At 62.3% G+C, this 16532-nt stretch overlaps 1 protein-coding gene across 7 annotated transcripts; it reads left to right on the top strand.

Moving 5' to 3' along the window:
* Window positions 1–234: 234 nt before the first annotated feature.
* On the top strand, window positions 235–16325 carry LOC116963033 (dual specificity tyrosine-phosphorylation-regulated kinase 1B-like). Of its 7 annotated transcripts, none has more exons than XM_042797216.1 (12): window positions 235–434; window positions 1981–2099; window positions 2832–2962; window positions 3384–3503; window positions 4454–4642; window positions 6207–6354; window positions 7404–7690; window positions 9298–9444; window positions 11097–11237; window positions 12056–12359; window positions 13261–13367; window positions 15597–16325. In XM_042797216.1, exons 3-12 carry the CDS (start codon window positions 2900–2902, stop codon window positions 16290–16292), a joined length of 2202 nt encoding a protein of 733 aa, XP_042653150.1. In that variant the 5' UTR covers window positions 235–434; window positions 1981–2099; window positions 2832–2899; the 3' UTR covers window positions 16293–16325. The 7 variants fall into 7 exon arrangements, with proteins under 7 accessions (XP_042653150.1, XP_042653153.1, XP_042653151.1 ...); XM_042797219.1 differs by having other exon boundaries at window positions 2819–2962; XM_042797217.1 differs by having other exon boundaries at window positions 1967–2099.
* Window positions 16326–16532: the final 207 nt, after the last annotated feature.

Here is a 16532-nt window from a genome sequence, read left to right as displayed (position 1 = left end):
GGCGGGAGGAGCCTTCCCCTCCCCCGCCGCTGAGGGGCGGGGCAGAAGGGGGCGTGGTTTGGCGGCGCCCCACCCCTACCCGGAGCCGGGGGCGTGGCTACGCCGAAGGCCCCGCCTCCCCTCTGGGCGCCGGGAGGGGCGGGCGCACCGCCGTGATGGATGGGTGAGGATGGGCCGGAGCGGCACTCTGATTGGTCGGGCGCACCCCGGCTCACTCGCCGCTGATTGGTGGAGGGCGGGGGGCGGGCGGCGCCTGCGCCCGCTGGCGGAGCGGCGGCGGCGGTTTGTTGTGGCCGCCATTTTCCCTGGGCATTACTGGGAAATTCGCCGCAGCTCCCGCTCCCGTTCCCGCCGCTTCCCGGCCCCGGCCCCGGCCCCGCCGCTCCCGCTCCCGGCCCCGCCGCCTCCGCCCAGCGCCGCCGCCGCCGCCGCAGGTGAGACCCTTTCCCGCCCCCCTCCCCCCCCCCCCCCCCCCCCTCCACGGTCCCCTCAGGGCCCGGCTGCGCCCTCAGGGCCCGAACCGGGGGAGGGGGGGGGCAGGTACCGGCTCCCCCCGGGCTCCCAGTGCCCGGCACTGGCACCAGTATGGCCCTGCCAGCACCAGCACGGGCTCCTCAGGACCAGTACGAGCTCCTCAGGACCAGTATGGCCCTGCCAGCACCAGTACGGGCTCCTCAGGACCAGTACGAGCTCCTCAGGACCAGTATGGCCCTGCCAGCACCAGTATGGGCTGCTCAGGACCAGTATGGCCCTGCCAGTAACAGTGTGGGCTCCTCAGGACCCACATGGCCCTCCCAGTAACTGTGTGGGCTCCTCAGGACCAGTATGGCCCTGCCAGCACCAGTACGGGCTCCTCAGGACCAGTACGGGCTCCTCAGGACCAGTATGGCCCTGCCAGCACCAGTACGGGCTCCTTAGGACCAGTATGGTCCTCCCAGTACCAGTATGGGCTGCTCAGGGCCAGTATGGCCCTCCCAGTAACAGTGTGGGCTCCTCAGGTCCAGGTTGGCCCTCCCAGTAACAGTGTGGGCTCCTCAGGTCCAGGTTGGCCCTCCCAGTACCAGTATGGGCTCCTCAGCACCAGTATGGGTTCCTCAGGACTGGTATGGTCCTCCCAGTAACAGTATGTCCCTCTCAGTACCAGTATGGGTTGCTCAGGACCAGTATGGGCTCCTCAGACTGGTATGGCCCTCCCAGTAACAGTATGGGCTCCTCAGACTGGTATGGCCCTCCCAATAACAGTATGGGCTCCTCAGCACCAGTATGGGTTCCTCAGGACCAGTATGGCCCTCCCGGTAACTCTATGGGTTCCTCAGAACTGGTATGGCCCTCCCAGAACCAGTATGGGTTGCTCAGGACCAGTATGGCCCTCCCGGCACCCATATGGGTTCCCCAGGATCAGTATGGCCCTCTCAGAACCAGTACAGATTGCTCCGGACCAGTATGGCCCTCCCATGACCGGTACAGACTTCCCGGGACCAGTATGGCCCTCCCCATACCAGTATGGATTTTTCAGAACCGGTATAGCTCTTCCCATACCAGTAGGGACTCCTCAGCACCAGTATGACCATCCCAGTACAAACATGACCCTCCCTATCCCAGTATGGATTGCCTGGGACCAGTATGACCCAGTGCCATTATGGATTCCCCAAGACTGGCATGAGTCCCTGTATCAGTATGACCCTGCCACTACCAGTATCGATTCCCCAAGACCAGTATGACCCTCCCCATACCAGTATGGATCCCCCAGGACCATTATGATTCTCCCAGTACCAGTACATATTCCTCAGAACCAGTATGACCCAGTATCAGTATGGATCCTGTGGGACTAGTGTGACCCTCCCATTACCAGTAGGGATTCCCCAGTACCAGTCTGACCCTCCCAGTACCAGTAGGGATTCCTCAGGACCAGTATGACTCTCCCAGTACCACCATGGCTCTCTCAGTACCAGTATGGATCCCCCAGTTCTCCCAGTACAGGTGTGACCATCCGAGCACGACCATGCCTCTCCCCATACCAGTACGGATGTCCCAGTCCCACCCAGTACCAGTACAACCCTGCCAGTACTAGTGTGGGTCTCCCAGTTTTCCCAGTACAGGTATGTGCCCACCCCCCCCACTGGTTTGGGTCCCCCAGTACCGGTTGGACATTCCAGTCCTGGCCTTGTCCCTGTTCCTCCCAGTTCCAGTTTCCCCCCTCACCCCATCCCAGTCCTGTCCCCATTCCTCCCAGTCCCATCCCAGTTTCCTCCTCATCCCATCCCAGTGCTGTCCCAGTTTTCCCCTCATCCCATCCCAGTCCCATCCCAGTTTCTCCCCCCACAGTGTCCCAGTTGCCATCCCAGTTCCTTCCAGCTCCCCCCAGCTCCATCCAGCCCCATCCCAGTTTCCATTCCAGTTCCCCCAGCCCCATCCCGGTTCCCCCAGCCCCATCCCAGTTTCCCCCCAGCCCCATCCCAATCCCCCTCCCCCTCCATACTGGGCCATACTGGTTTTCCCTGGGTCCTTCACCCCTTTTAATGCCTCGGTGGGGGGGTGTGTGGGGGGGTATTGCTGCTAATTACCCCCTGGAGGAGGGGGGGGGCCGGATTTGGGAGGGCAGCACCTGCCCTGTTCACTCTGGGCCCTACTGATGGCTCAGAAATGGCTCCCCCCAGGCACTGGGGGGGGGGTGGGTGCTTGTTACGTTCACTCTGAACCCTACTGATGGTCAACAGCGACCATAGCTCCCTAGAGTGGGTTTGGGGGGTGGTTTTTTGAAGGGGGGGGGTGTGTGGTATGCGTGTGTGTGTGTCCCCACAAACCCCCCCACCCCCAGTTTTTCCCCACAGGTGGCGGCAGCAGCGCAGGATGCCCGGGGCCGGCCTGGCCGGGCGTTTGGCTCCGCTCTGAGCCCACCATGTCAGGTCAGCCCGGCCATGCCCCCTTCGCCAGCCTCCAGCCCATGGCCGAGCCCCCCCAGGTACCCCCAAAACGGGACAGGATGGGGGGGCACGGGCACCCCTGGGACCCCTGGAATGGGGATGGGGGGGGCACTAGGACCTCTTGGACTCCCGGGGGGGGGGACGGGACATGGACACCCCTGGGACCCCTGAAATGGGGTTGGGGGGGGGCACTAGGACCCCTCGGTTTCCCTGTGGGGGGGCACGTGGACACCCCTGGGACCCCTGAGATGGGGACGGGGGGCACTAGGGCCCCTCGGACTCACTGGGTGGGGGGGCACATGGACACACCTGGGACCCCTGGAATGGGGATGGGGGAGGCACTAGGACCCCTTGGACTCCCTGGGAGGGGACATGAGGAACCCCTGAAGTGTGTGTGTATGTGTGGGGGGGCAATGGGACAGCCCCCCCCCCCCAATAACTGTGACCCCACCCCCCCAGATCCTGCCAGAGCTGAGCCTGCTGCCGCGGCGCCTGCCCCCCCAATTTCGGGACGCGGGGAGCGCCCCCCTCCGCAAACTCTCCGTCGATCTCATCAAAACCTACAAACACATCAATGAGGTGGGGGGGGGGGCGAGGCATGGGAACCCCTACAGGCCCCCCCCCCTCCCTCCATGTCAGCCCCCCCCAATCCCTCCCCAAGTCCCTCTCAACTGCCCCCCCCAATTCCTTCCCTTCCCCCTTAACCCCTCCACCCCAAACCCCATTAATGACCCCCCAAATCCCACGTCCCCCCTCCAGCATCTTAACCCCCCTCACACCTCTTCAATCCCAGAAACCCCCCCAAATCCCCTTTTAACCCTTCAAACCCCCCCAACCCCCCCCAAATCCCCTTTTAACCCTTCAAACCCCCCCCACGCCCCAAATCCCCTTTTAAGCCTTCAAACCCCCCAGCCCCCCCCAAATCCCCTTTTAAACCCTCAACCCACCCCCAAAACTCCCCCAAATCCCCTTTTAATCCCCCAAACCCCCCCAAATCCCCTTTTTACCCCCCAAATCCCCTTTTAACCCCCCAAAATCCCCCCAAATCTCCTTTTAACTCTTTAAACCCCCCCAAACCCCTTTTAAACTACCAACCCCCCCCCAAATCCCCTTTTAACCCCCCCAACCCCCCCCCAAATCCCCTTTTAACCCCCCCAACCCCCTCCAAATCCCCTTTTAACCCCTCAAACCCCCTAAAATCCCCCCCAAATCCCCTTTTAACCCCTCAAACCCCCTGAAACCCCCCAAATCCCCTTTTAACCCCTCAAAACCCCTCCAAATCCCCTTTTAACCCCCCAACCCCCTCCAAATCCCCTTTTAACCCTTCAAACCCCCCAAATCCGCTTTTAACCCCACAACCTCCCCCCAAATCCTCTTTTAACCCCTCCAACCCCACCCCAAATCCCCTTTTAACCCCTCAACCCCCCCTGCCCGAAATCCCCTTTTAACCCTTCCAACCCCCTCCAAACCCCTCTTTAATCTTCCCCCCCCTCCTCCCCAAATTTCCGTGCCTCCCCCCCGCCCCCCAGGTGTACTACGCCAAGAAGAAGCGGCGGGCTCAGCAGGGCCCCCCCGACGCCGCCGGCACCAAGAAGGAGCGGCGCCTCTGCAACGAGGGCTACGACGACGACAACCACGACTACATCGTCCGCAGCGGCGAGCGCTGGCTCGACCGCTACGAGATCGACTCCCTCATCGGCAAAGGCTCCTTCGGACAGGTCGGGGGGGGGTCCCGGGGGGGGCTGGGACACACACACACACACACGCCCCCCCCCCCAAATTCAACCCGCTGCACCCCAAATCTCTTGGTTCCTTCCCGCTTCAGCCCTGGGGGTCCCAACGTGGAGCCCTGGGGTCTCTCAGAGCATTTTGGGGGGGCCCCTGATAGTTCTGGGGGGCCCCTGAGAGTCTTGGGGTCCCCAAATTCTCCCAGGGGGGTCCTCACTGCGCCCCAAATCTTTGTTTCCTTACAGGTTCAGCCCTGGGGATCCCCACATCAGCCCTGGGGTCTCTCAGAGCATTTTTGGGGTTTCTGTAACAATTATGGGGGGGCTCTGACGGTCTTGGGGTCCCCCCAGGTCACCTCAAGGTCCCCAAATTCTCCCAGGGGGGTCCCCGCTGCGCCCCAAATCTTTGTTTCCTTACAGGTTCAGCCCTGGGGTCCCCACATCATCCCTGGGGTCTCTCAGAGCATTTTGGGGGGGGGGCTGTGATAGTTCTGGGGGGCCCCTGAGGGTCTTCGGGTCCCCAAATTCTCCCAGGGGGGTCCTCACTGCGCCCCAAGTCTTTGTTTCCTTACAGGTTCAGACCTGGGGGTCCCCACATCAGCCCTGGGGTCTCTCAGAGCATTTTTGGGGTTTCCCTAACAATTTTGGGGGCCCCTGAGAGTCTTGGGGTCCCCCAGGTCACCTCAGGGTCCCCAAATTCTCCCAGGGGGTTCCCCGCTGTGCCCCAAGTCTCCGTTTCCTTACAAGTTCATCCCTGGGGTCCCCAAAGCATCCCTGGGGTCTCTCAGAGCATTTTGGGGGGGGGCCCTGATAGTTCTGGGGTGCCTCTGAAGCTCTTGGTGTCCCCAGATTCTCCCGGGGGGGTCCCCACTGCGCCCCAAATCTCTCTTTCCTTACAGGTTCAGCCCTGAAGTCTCTCAGAGCAGCCCCGGGGTCCCCAAAGCATCCCTGGGGTCTCTCGGGGCATTTTTGGGGTTCCCCTGACAGTTCTGGGAGGCCCCCAACAGTTTTGGGGTCCCCCAGGTCACCTCAGGGGTCCCCAAACTGTCACCAGCATATTCCCCCTCCACCCCCAGTCCCCCAACTCCCTCCAATGCCCACAACTTTCAGGGTCCCCAACAACTTTTGGGGTCCCCCCCCCCGATTTTTGGCGCCCCCTCTCACTTTTGGGGTCCCCCCGGGGTCCCCCCAAATCCCTCCCCAGTCACCTCAGGGGTCCCCACCCCCTCCCCAGGACATCCCCCATCTCCTTCCAATTCCCCCCCATCCACTCTCAGGGGGTGTCCCCTGACATTTTGCAGGGTCCTCCCCATTTTTAGGGTCCCCCCCAGACTTTCAGGGCCCCCCTCAACTTTTGGGGTCCCCCCAAATCCCTCCCCAATCACCTCAGGGGTCCCCACCCCCTCCCCAGGACATCCCCCATCTCCCTCCACTTCCCCCCTCTCCATTCTCGGGCCGCATCCCCCCACATTTCACAGGGTCCCCTCCACCTTTTATGCTCCCCCCTCAATTTTCGGGGGGTCCCCCCTCACTTTTGGGGTTCCCCCCCTCCCAGGTGGTGAAGGCTTACGACCACCAGGCCCAGGAGTGGGTGGCTATCAAGATCATCAAGAACAAAAAAGCGTTTCTGAACCAGGCGCAGATCGAGCTGCGGCTGCTCCAGCTGATGAACCAGCACCACACTGAGATGAAGTATTACATCGGTCAGTGGGGGGGGGGGGGCACTTGGGGGGCTGGCCCCACAGTGGGGGGGGGGGGGGGGGGACGGGACAGGGAGAAGGGCGGGTTTTGCTGCGGGGGAGGGATTTGGTGGGTAGATTGTGCTTCTAAGGAGGGGGGAGGGCAGATCTGAGCATGGGGTGGGATTTGGGGGGGGGGGGAAGTTGTGGGGCAGATGCTGTTGGGGGGGGCAGTTGGGGGGTAGATTTTGCTGGGGGGGGTAGTTGTGTGAGGGGTTGTGGGGCTGATCCTGCTGGGGGGGGGCAGTTATGGGGTAGATCTTGCTAAGTGGGGGGCACTTGTGGGGCACGGAAATTCCAGGTGTCAGTGTGGGGCTGGGATTTGAAGGCGGTTGTGGTGTAGATCCTGCTGGTGGGGGGAAGTTATGGGTTAGATCTTGCTGGGGGGGCAGTTGTGGGGCTGATCCTGCTGGGGGGGGCAGTTATGGGGCAGAGACATTCCAGATGTCATTGTGGGGCTGGCATTTGGGGGCTGTTGTGGGGCAGATATTGCTTGGGGGGGGGAGTAGTTGTGGGGCACTTATGGGGCAGTCGTGGGGCTGATCCTGCTGGGGGGGGGGCAGTTATGGGGCAGGGAGATTCCAGATGTCAGTGTGGGGCAGGGATTCGGGGGTGCTTATGGTGCAGATCCTGCTGGGGGGGCACTTACGGGGCAGTTATGGGGTAGATCTTGCTGGGGGGGGGGCACGTATGGGGCAGGGAGATTCCAAATCTTGGTGTGGGGCTGGGATTTGGGGGCGGTTGTGGGGCAGATCCTGCTGGGGGGGGGGGGGGGCACTTATGGGGCAGGGAGATTCCAAATCTTAGTGTGGAGCTGGGATTTAGGGGCGGTTGTGGGGCAGATCTTGCTCGAGGGGGGAAGATCCTTCAAGGTGGCGGGCAGTTATGGGGCAGGGACACTCCAAATCTCCCCACGGGGCCAGGATTTGGGGCCAATCCCACTGGGGGGGGGGGAGGGGGGTTGTCTCCCTAAACCCCGCCCCCCCAAAACAAACAAACAAACAACCCCCCAGTGCACCTCAAGCGCCATTTCATGTTCCGCAACCACCTCTGCTTGGCCTTCGAGCTCCTCTCCTACAACCTCTACGACCTCCTCCGCAACACCAACTTCCGTGGCGTCTCCCTCAACCTCACCCGCAAGTTCGCCCAGCAGCTCTGCGCCGCCCTCCTCTTCCTCGCCACCCCAGAGCTCCGCATCATCCACTGTGACCTCAAGCCCGAGAACATCCTCCTCTGCAACCCCAAGCGCTCCGCCGTCAAGATCGTCGACTTCGGCAGCTCCTGCCAGCTGGGCCAGAGGGTGAGGAAGGAGGGAGGGGACACGCCAGGGCCGCCCGCCCCCTCTGGCTCCGCCCACCGGGCCAGGAGGACCCACCCCTGGGAGGTGGAGACATTGCCAAAGGGGATTTAGGGCTGTAAAACCACAAAGCCCCGCCCCCTCGTGAGTTAAGCCCCGCCCACACTTCAGAAAGACACACCCCTTGTCTCTAGCTCCACCCACCGGGTTAAGAAGTCCTGCCCCCAGGAGGTGGAGTCAATGCAAAAGGAGATTTTAGGGCTTTAAAACCACTAAGCCCCACCCGCGCGTGGGTTAAGCCCCACCCACACATGCTAAGGACACACCCCTTGTAGCTCCACCCACTAGGTTAGGAAGTCCTGCCCCCAGGAGGTGGAGTCATTGCAGAAGCAGGTTTAGGGGTATAAAACCACTAACCCCGCCCCCTCGAGGGATAAGCCCCACCCACACTTCAGAAAGACACACCCCTTGTCTCTAGCTCCACCCACCGGGTTAAGAAGGCCCGCCCCCGGGAGGTGGAGTCATTGAGGAAGCGGCTTCAGGGGTATAAAACCACTAAGCCCCGCCTCCTTGAATGATAAGCCCTGCCCACACACCCTAAGGACACACCCCTTGTCTGTAGCTCCACCCACTAGGTTAGGAAGTCCCGCCCCCAGGAGGTGGAGTCATTGCGGAAGCAGGTTTAGGGGTATAAAACCACTAAGCCACGCCCCCTCAAGGGATAAGCCCTGCCCACACACTCTAAGGACACACCCCCTGCCTGGGCTCTGCCTATCAAGGTGAGAAGTCCCGCCCCCAGGAGGTGGAGGCATTGCAAATGGGATTTAGGGCTCTAAAATCACTAAGCCCCGCCCCCTTGAGGGACCAGCTCCACCCACACACCATAAGGACACACCCCTGTCTCTAGCTCCACCCACTGGGTTAGTAAGTCCCGCCCTCAGGAGGTGGAGTCATTGCTGAAGTGGGTTTAGGGATATAAAACCACTAAGCCCCGCCCCCTTGAGGGATAAGCCCCGCCCAGACCTCATAGGGACACACCCCCCTGGCTTGTCTCCACCTACAAGGGTGGGAAGTCCCGCCCCCAGGAGGTGGAGTCATTGCTCAAGGTGGTTATAGGGCTATAAACCCACTAAGCTCCGCCCACTTTAGGTATAAGCCCCGCCCACACACTTCCATCACACAGCCCCTTCCTTGGCTCCACCCACCGGGATGGGAAGTCCCACCCCCAGGAGGCTGAGCCCCGCCCCATGTCCATTTGGGGGGGGGAGTGGGGTGTGCTAAGCCCCGCCCACCTGGAGGGCTAAGCTCCAGCCCCTGAATCTCTAAGCCCCGCCCCAACACTGTGAAGACATTCCCCCTGCTGTGGCCCCGCCCCCTCCTCTCCCAGCTCCTCTGGGTGGGTGGGTGAGCCCCGCCCACTTCACACCAAGCCCCGCCCTCTTTGGAGTAGCCACGCCCTCTGAGGCACTCACCCCTCACCTGTTTAAAGAGACAGACCCCCCTTTTCCTCCCGAAGGGGCTCTTTTATCGCTAAGCCCCGCCTCTGGGTGGCTTGGCCCCGCCCTCCCGGCACGGCCCCGCCCCCCATCATGACCCCGCCCCCTCCCCAGATCTACCAGTACATCCAGAGCCGCTTTTACCGGTCCCCGGAGGTGCTGCTGGGGCTGCCCTACGACCTGGCCATCGACATGTGGTCCCTGGGCTGCATCCTGGTGGAGATGCACACGGGCGAGCCGCTCTTCAGCGGCGCCAACGAGGTGGGCGGGGCTTGCGGGCGAGGGGGCGGGGCCTCCTGGGGGCGAAGGGGCGGGGCATGGGGAGAGGGTGGGGCTTGGAGTGAGGGTGGGGCTGGGAGCGGGGTCAGAGCTTGGGGGGATGCACACGGGCGAGCTGCTCGCCTGCAGTGTTAATGAGGTGGGCGGGGCTTGGGGGATAAGGGGCGTGGTCTCAGAGAGGGGGCAGGGCTTTGAGGGGAAGGCGGGGCTTGGGGCGGGGTCAGAATTTGGGGGGGTACACAACGGTGAGCTGCTCTGCAGCAGCGCTAATGAGGTGGGTGGGGCTTGGGATTGAAGGGGCGTGGCCTCCTGGGTGAGGTGGTGGGCCCTTGGGTGTGGGTGGGGCTTGTGGGGTGGGCGGGGCTTGGGGCAATGGGAGGTGGGGTCTGACCTTATTACTGGGGAGCTGGTCTTCATTAGTGCCCAGGGGGTGGGCGGAGTTTGGGGTGAGGGGGCGTGGCCATGCCCTGTGGAGATGCAGGTTGTGGCGGCTCTTTCACTTCTCCGTGGAGGTGGGCGGGGCCTCACTGGAAAGGGGCGGAGCTATGAGTGCAGGGGGTGTGGTCTCACTGCTTGAGGGGTGGGGCTAAGAGTGGGCGGGGCTTTGCCTGGATTGGCAGGACCAGCCCCCGGGTGGCCTTGTGGACCCAGGGGACACCCCAAGGGGGTTGCGGTGGCCTTGGGGACACCCCCGAGAGGGACGGGGTGGCCTTGGGGACCCTGGGGATGTCCCTGGTAGGGCTGAGGTGGCCTTGGGGACATCAAGGAATGTCCTGAGGGAGGCAGAGGTGGCCTTGGGGACCCCAGAGACCTCTCTGAGAAGGTCGGGGTGGCCTTTAGTGACAGACTTGTCAGCGCTGAGGTGGCTTTGGGGACATCAGCGATGTCCTGAGCAGCACCGAGGTGGCCTTGGGGATCTTAAAAATGTCCTGGACGGGACCAAGGTGGCCTTGGGGACCTCAGAGATATCCTGGACAGGGCCGAGGTAGCCTTGGGGACATCAGGGATGTCCTCACAAGGCCAAGGTGGCCTTGGGGACATCAGGGGTGTCTTTGGAAGGGTTGAGGTGGCCTTGGGGACCTCAGAAATGTCCTGGGAAGGGCCGAGGTGGCCTTGGGGACATCAAGGATGTGTTTGGAAGAGTTGAGGTGGCTTTGGGGACCTCAAAAATGTCCTGGATAGGAACAAGGTGGCCTTGGGGACCTCAAAAATGTTCTGGACAGGACCAAGGTGGCCTTGGGGACATCAAAGATGTGTTTGGAAGAGTTGAGGTGGCCTTGGGGACCTCAAAAATGTCTTGGACAGGGCTGAGGTGGCCTTGCGGACATCAAGGATGTCTTTGGAAGGGTTGAGGTGGCTTTGGGGACCTCTGGGATGTCCTGGGCAGTGTTGAGGTGGCCTTGGAGACTTCAGGGACATCCCAGGTGGCCTTGGGGACATCGTTGTCCTCGAGCCACCTTGGAGAACCACCACAGTGCCACCAAGGCTGCCACATCCCCCCTTTTCCTCTCCCCCACTTCTCTTGGGTGACCTTGGGGGACACCACGGGCGTCATCACCGGTGGGGTGGGCAGGGCCACGGGGACAGCAGTGACGTGTGTGTGTGTCCCCTCCCCCCTGCCCCCGTGTCCCCAGGCCGACCAGATGAACCGGATCGTGGAGGTGCTGGGGCTTCCCCCCCCCCACATGCTGGAACAGGCCCCCAAAGCCCGCAAGTACTTCGAGAAGCTGCCAGAGGGGGGGTGGGCCCTCAAGAGGAACAAGGAGAGCAAGAAGGTGAGCAGGAACCTCCCAGTATGGACCAGTAGGCCCTTCAGAACCTCCCAGTGTGGCCCAGGAGATCTTCAGAACCTCCCAGGTTCCACCTAGTTGCTCCCTGGTGCTTCCCAAGATGTCTTAGTGGCTCTGGACTGTATCCCAGTATGGCCCAGTGGCCCTTTAGGGACTCTCAGTATGGCCCAGTAGCCCTTTAGCAACTCCCAGGGGCCCCCCAAACCCCTCTGATCACCTCCCAAAGACCCCCAAACCCATCAGATCCCCCCAAGGACCCCAAAACCCCTCAGATCTCCTCCCAAGGACCCCAAAACTTCATCAGATGTTCCCCAAAACGCATCAGATGCCCCCAAAGACCCCGAAACTCCTCAGATCTCCACCCAGGGACCCCAGAACTTCATCACATGTCCCCCCCAAACCCATCAGATGACCCCAAAACTCCTCAGATCTCTACCCAAGGACCCCAGAACTTCATCAGATGTTCCCCAAAACCCATCAGATGCCCCGAAGGACCCCAAAACTCCTCAGATCTCCTCCCAAGGACCCAAGAACTTCATCAGATGTTCCCCAAAACCCATCAGATGCCCCCAAAGACCCCAAAACTCCTCAGATCTCAACCCCAGGACCCCAAAACTCGATCAGATGTTCCCCAAAACCCATCAGATGCCCTCAAGGACCCTGAAATTCCTCAGATCTCCAACCAAGGACCCCAAAACTCGATCAGATGTCCCCCCCCCAAACCCGTCAGATGCCCCCCAAAGGAGACCCCAAACCCCTGCAAATCTCCCCCCTCCCCGCCCCACCTCCTGTCCCCTCCCCAGGAGTACAAGGTGCCGGGGACGCGACGTCTCCACGAGGTGCTGGGGGTGGAGAGCGGTGGCCCGGGCGGGCGCCGGGCGGGGGAGCAAGGCCACGCCCCCTCGGACTACCTGAAATTCAAGGACTTGGTCTTACGGATGTTGGACTACGAACCCCGGAGTCGCATCACCCCCTTTTACGCTCTCCAACACAACTTCTTCAAGAAGACCAACGATGAAGGTACCAACACCAGCAACAGCACCTCCACCAGCCCGGCCATGGAGCACAGCCACAGCACCAGTACGACCAGTTCCATCTCCAGTTCGGGTAGGGAACCCGACCCCCACCCCTCCTGCACTTTCGGGGTGGTGGGATTTGAGGGCTTTGGGCTTGTGGGGCGGCGCGGTGGGCTAGTGACGTGCTCAGGTGGGGTTGGTGATGGTCTAGAGCCAGCGTTGGGCCTCCTGGTTCCATGTTCTGGGTGATGGCTCCTTGGGCCACCACCAGATGACCACCAGGGTCATCTGTCCCCTCCCTGTCCCACCAGGCTCCAGATGGTGGCTCTCCAGGCTACCATGAGCTTCTGGTCATCTCCTGTCTCCATCCCTGTCCCACCAGGCTCCATGTCCTGCTGGATGGTGGCTCCCAAGACCACCACAAATTCCTCATCCTCTTCCATCCCCATCCTTGTCCCACCAGGCTCCATGTCCTGCTGGATGGTGGCTCTCCAGGCCACCATGAGCTCCTGGTCATCTCCTGTCCCCATCCCTGTTCCACCAGGCTCCATGTCCTTCTGGATGGTGGCTTCCAAGGCCACCATGAGCTTGTCATCCTTTCCCATCTCCATCCCTGTTCCACCAGGTCCCATGTCCTGCTGGATGGTGGCTCTTCAGGCCACCACAAGTTCCTCATCCTCTTCCATCCCTGTCCCTGTCCCACCAGGCTCCATGTCCTGCTGAATAGTGGCTTCCAAGGCCACCATGAGCTTGTCATCCTTTCCCATCTCCATCCCTGTCCCACCAGGCTCCATGTCCTGCTGGACGGTGGCTCTCCAGGCCACCACAACCTCCTGATCATCTCCCATCTCCATCCCCGTCCCACCACCCTCCGTGTCCGGCTGGATGGTGACATCTCCCCAGGCCACCCCATCCCCTCGGGGACCTCCCTGTCCCGTGCCACCGCTGCTGATGTCCCCCCGTTGTGTGTCCCCCCCCCGTCCCCCCCGCAGGTGGCTCCAGCGGCTCCTCCAACGACAACCGGAGCTACCGCTACAGCAGCCGCTACTACGGGAGCGCGGCCGCCCCGCACGGCGACTGCGAGATGCAGAGCCCCCAGGTACCGCCGGGGACACCCGGGGGTGGCCCCACCCCACCCCGGGGACACCCCGCTGCCGGGCGGGTGGGTGATGGGGACCTTGGGGACAGCCTGGTCACGGTGGGTGGGAGACATTGGACCTTGGGGACCTTAGGAACCCCTCTGGTGACACCTGGGAGGGTGACATGGACCTTGGGGACATCCTGGTCACGGTGGGTGGGAGGACATGGACCTTGAGGACCCTTGGGATCCCTCTGGTGACACCAGGAGGGTGACATGGACCTTGGGGACATCCTGGTGACACCAGGAGGGTGACATGGACCTTGGGGACCCTTGGGACCCTTCTAGTGACACCAGGAGGGTGACATGGACCTTGGTGATGGCCTGGTCACAGTGGGTGGGTGACGTGGACTTTGGGGACCCGTGGGATCCCTCTGGTGACACTAGGAGGGTGACATGGACCTTGGGGACCTTAGGAACCCCTCTGGTGACACCGGGAGGGTGACATGGACCTTGGGGACCTCCTGGTGACACCAGGAGGGTGACATGGACCTTGGGGACCTTAGGAACCCCTCTGGTGACACTGGGAGGGTGACACGGACCTTGAGGACCCTTGTGACCCTTCTAGTGACACCAGAAGGGTGACATGGAACTTGGGAAAAGTTGTGGTGACACCAGGAGGGTGACATGGGCCATGGGGACATCCTGGTCACAGTGGGTGGGTGACATGGAGCTTGGGGAGAGCTTGGTCACCAGTGGGGGGGTGACATGGACCTTGGGGACCTTTGGGCTCCCTCTGGTGACACCAGGAGGGTGACGGGGACCTTGGGGACCTCATGGCATTAAGGTGGGGACCCTGGAGACCCCATAGCCACATGTCACCTACCCAGGCCACCCTGGGGACCGTGTGGCCACAAGGTGGTGACCTTGGGGACACCATGGCCTCAAGGTGGGGACATTGAGGACCTCATGACCTCGAGGTGGGCACCTTGGGGACCCCGTGGCCATCACGTGGGGGTCTTGGGGACCCCATAACCACGTGCCACCCACCCCAAAATATTTTGGGGACCCCTTGACCATGACTTTGGCATCTTGGGGACCCCGTGGCCATGACGTGGGGACCTTGGGGACCCCATAACCACGTGCCACCCCCCCAAAATATTTTGGGGACCCCTTAACCATGAGTTTGGCATCTTGGGGACACTGTGGCTTTGACTTGGGGACCTTGGGGACCCCATAACCACATGCCACCCTTCCTCAAAATATTTTGGGGACCCCTTGACCATGACTTTGGCATCTTGGGGACCCCGTGGCCATGACGTGGGGACCTTGGGGACCCCATAACCACGTGCCACCCCCCCAAAATATTTTGGGGACCCCTTAACCATGAGTTTGGCATCTTGGGGACACTGTGGCTTTGACTTGTGGACCCTGGGGACCCCATAACCACATGCCACCCTCCCCCAAAATATTTTGGGGACCCGTTGACCATGACTTTGGCATCTTGGCGACCCCATGACCACGAGGTGGGCACCTTGGGGACCCCTTGACCATGACTTGGGGGCCTTGGGGACCCCGTGGCCATGACATGGGGAATTTGGGGCCCCTTAACCACGTGCCACCCCCCCCGAAATATTTTGGGGACCCCTTGACCATGACTTTGGGATCTTGGCGACCCCGTGGCCATGACGTGGGGAATTTGTGGACCCCATAACCATGTGCCATCCCCCCAAAATATTTTGGGGACCCCTTAACCATGACTTGGGGACTTTGGGGACCCCGTGGCCATGACGTGGGGACTTTGAGGACCCCATAACCACCTGCCACCCCCCTCAAAATATTTTGGGGACCCCTTGACCATGACTTTGTCATCTTGGGGACCCCATGACCACGAGGTGGGCACCTTGGGGACCCCGTATCCATGACTTTGGGATCTTGGGGACACTGTATCCATGACGTGGGGACCTCGGGGACCCCATAACCACGTACCACCCCCCCGAAATATTTTTGGGGACCCCTCAGCACCTTGGGGGACCCCATGACCACGAGGTGGGCACCTTGGGGACACCCTTGACCATGACTTTGGGATCTTGGGGACCCCGTGGCCATGACGTGGGGACCTTGGGGCCCCCATAACCACATACCACCCCCCCCGAAATATTTTGGGGACCCCATGAGAAGTTGGGGGGACCACCCCTTTGCTCTAACCCCCCCCTCTCTCTCTCTCTCTCTCTCTCTCTCTCCCCCCAGGCCCCCCCAGCGCAACCGCCCCGACCTTGGCCCGGGGGGGACCCGGCCGCACCCCCCGCCTGCACCGACGCCTTCACCCCTTTGGGACCCCCCAAGCCCCCCCAGATCTTACCTGGGGGGGGAGGAGGAGGAGGAGGAGCCCCCCCCCCTTTCCCACGCCCCCCCCCGGCCCCCCACCCCTCCCAGCACCACCAGCACCACCAGCAGCACCAGCACCACCCGCCGGGGCCCCCCCTTTCTCTCCCTGGGGGGGGCTCTTTAAGCGAGCGGATGATGGATTTGGGGGGGCCCCCCCCCGCCTCCTCCGCCGCCCCCCCCCCCGCCGCCACCTCCGTTGCCCCCCCCTCCTCCTCCTCCTCCTCCTCCTCCCCCCCCACCCCGCCACCACCCGGACTGTCACCCCTTTGCCCCCACAATTTTCCGGACTCGAGGGGGGGTCACCGGTTTTGGGGGGGGCGGGGGGGGGGGGCGAGACGACGCACGGCACCACCGCGGCGGCGGGGGGGGGGGAGCACACACCCCCACCATCCCCCCCCCCTCCCCACCACCCCCACCGCCGCCACCATGACAACAGGGGGGGCGGGGGGGGGGCAGCACCCCCCTTACGGGGGTCCCCATTTCCGGGGGCGCCCCGAGCACGAGGACTCGGCCATTTTGGGGGGGGGCGTCCCCCAAAGTACGGCCGCCAGCTCTTGACAAACCCCTCCCTCCCCCCCCCCCCCTTTTTTATTTTTTCAACCCCCCCCCAGCGGCGCTTTATTATTATTATTATTATTGTTATTAATTATTATTAATTATTATTAGAGGAGGGGGGGGCGGTAGGAGATGCACAAACTGGCAGCTCGGGGCGGGGGGGGCACCCACTTATTTTGGGGGGCGGGGGGAGGAGCACCCACTCCTTTCCGGGGGGGGTGAGCACCTATTTTGAGGGGGGGG

The sequence above is a fragment of the Tyto alba genome, unplaced genomic scaffold (assembly GCF_018691265.1).
Source record: "Tyto alba isolate M040663 unplaced genomic scaffold, T.alba_DEE_v4.0 Super-Scaffold_24, whole genome shotgun sequence".
Lineage (NCBI taxonomy): Eukaryota > Metazoa > Chordata > Aves > Strigiformes > Tytonidae > Tyto > Tyto alba.
This window is presented reverse-complemented; position numbering and strand designations above follow the sequence as displayed.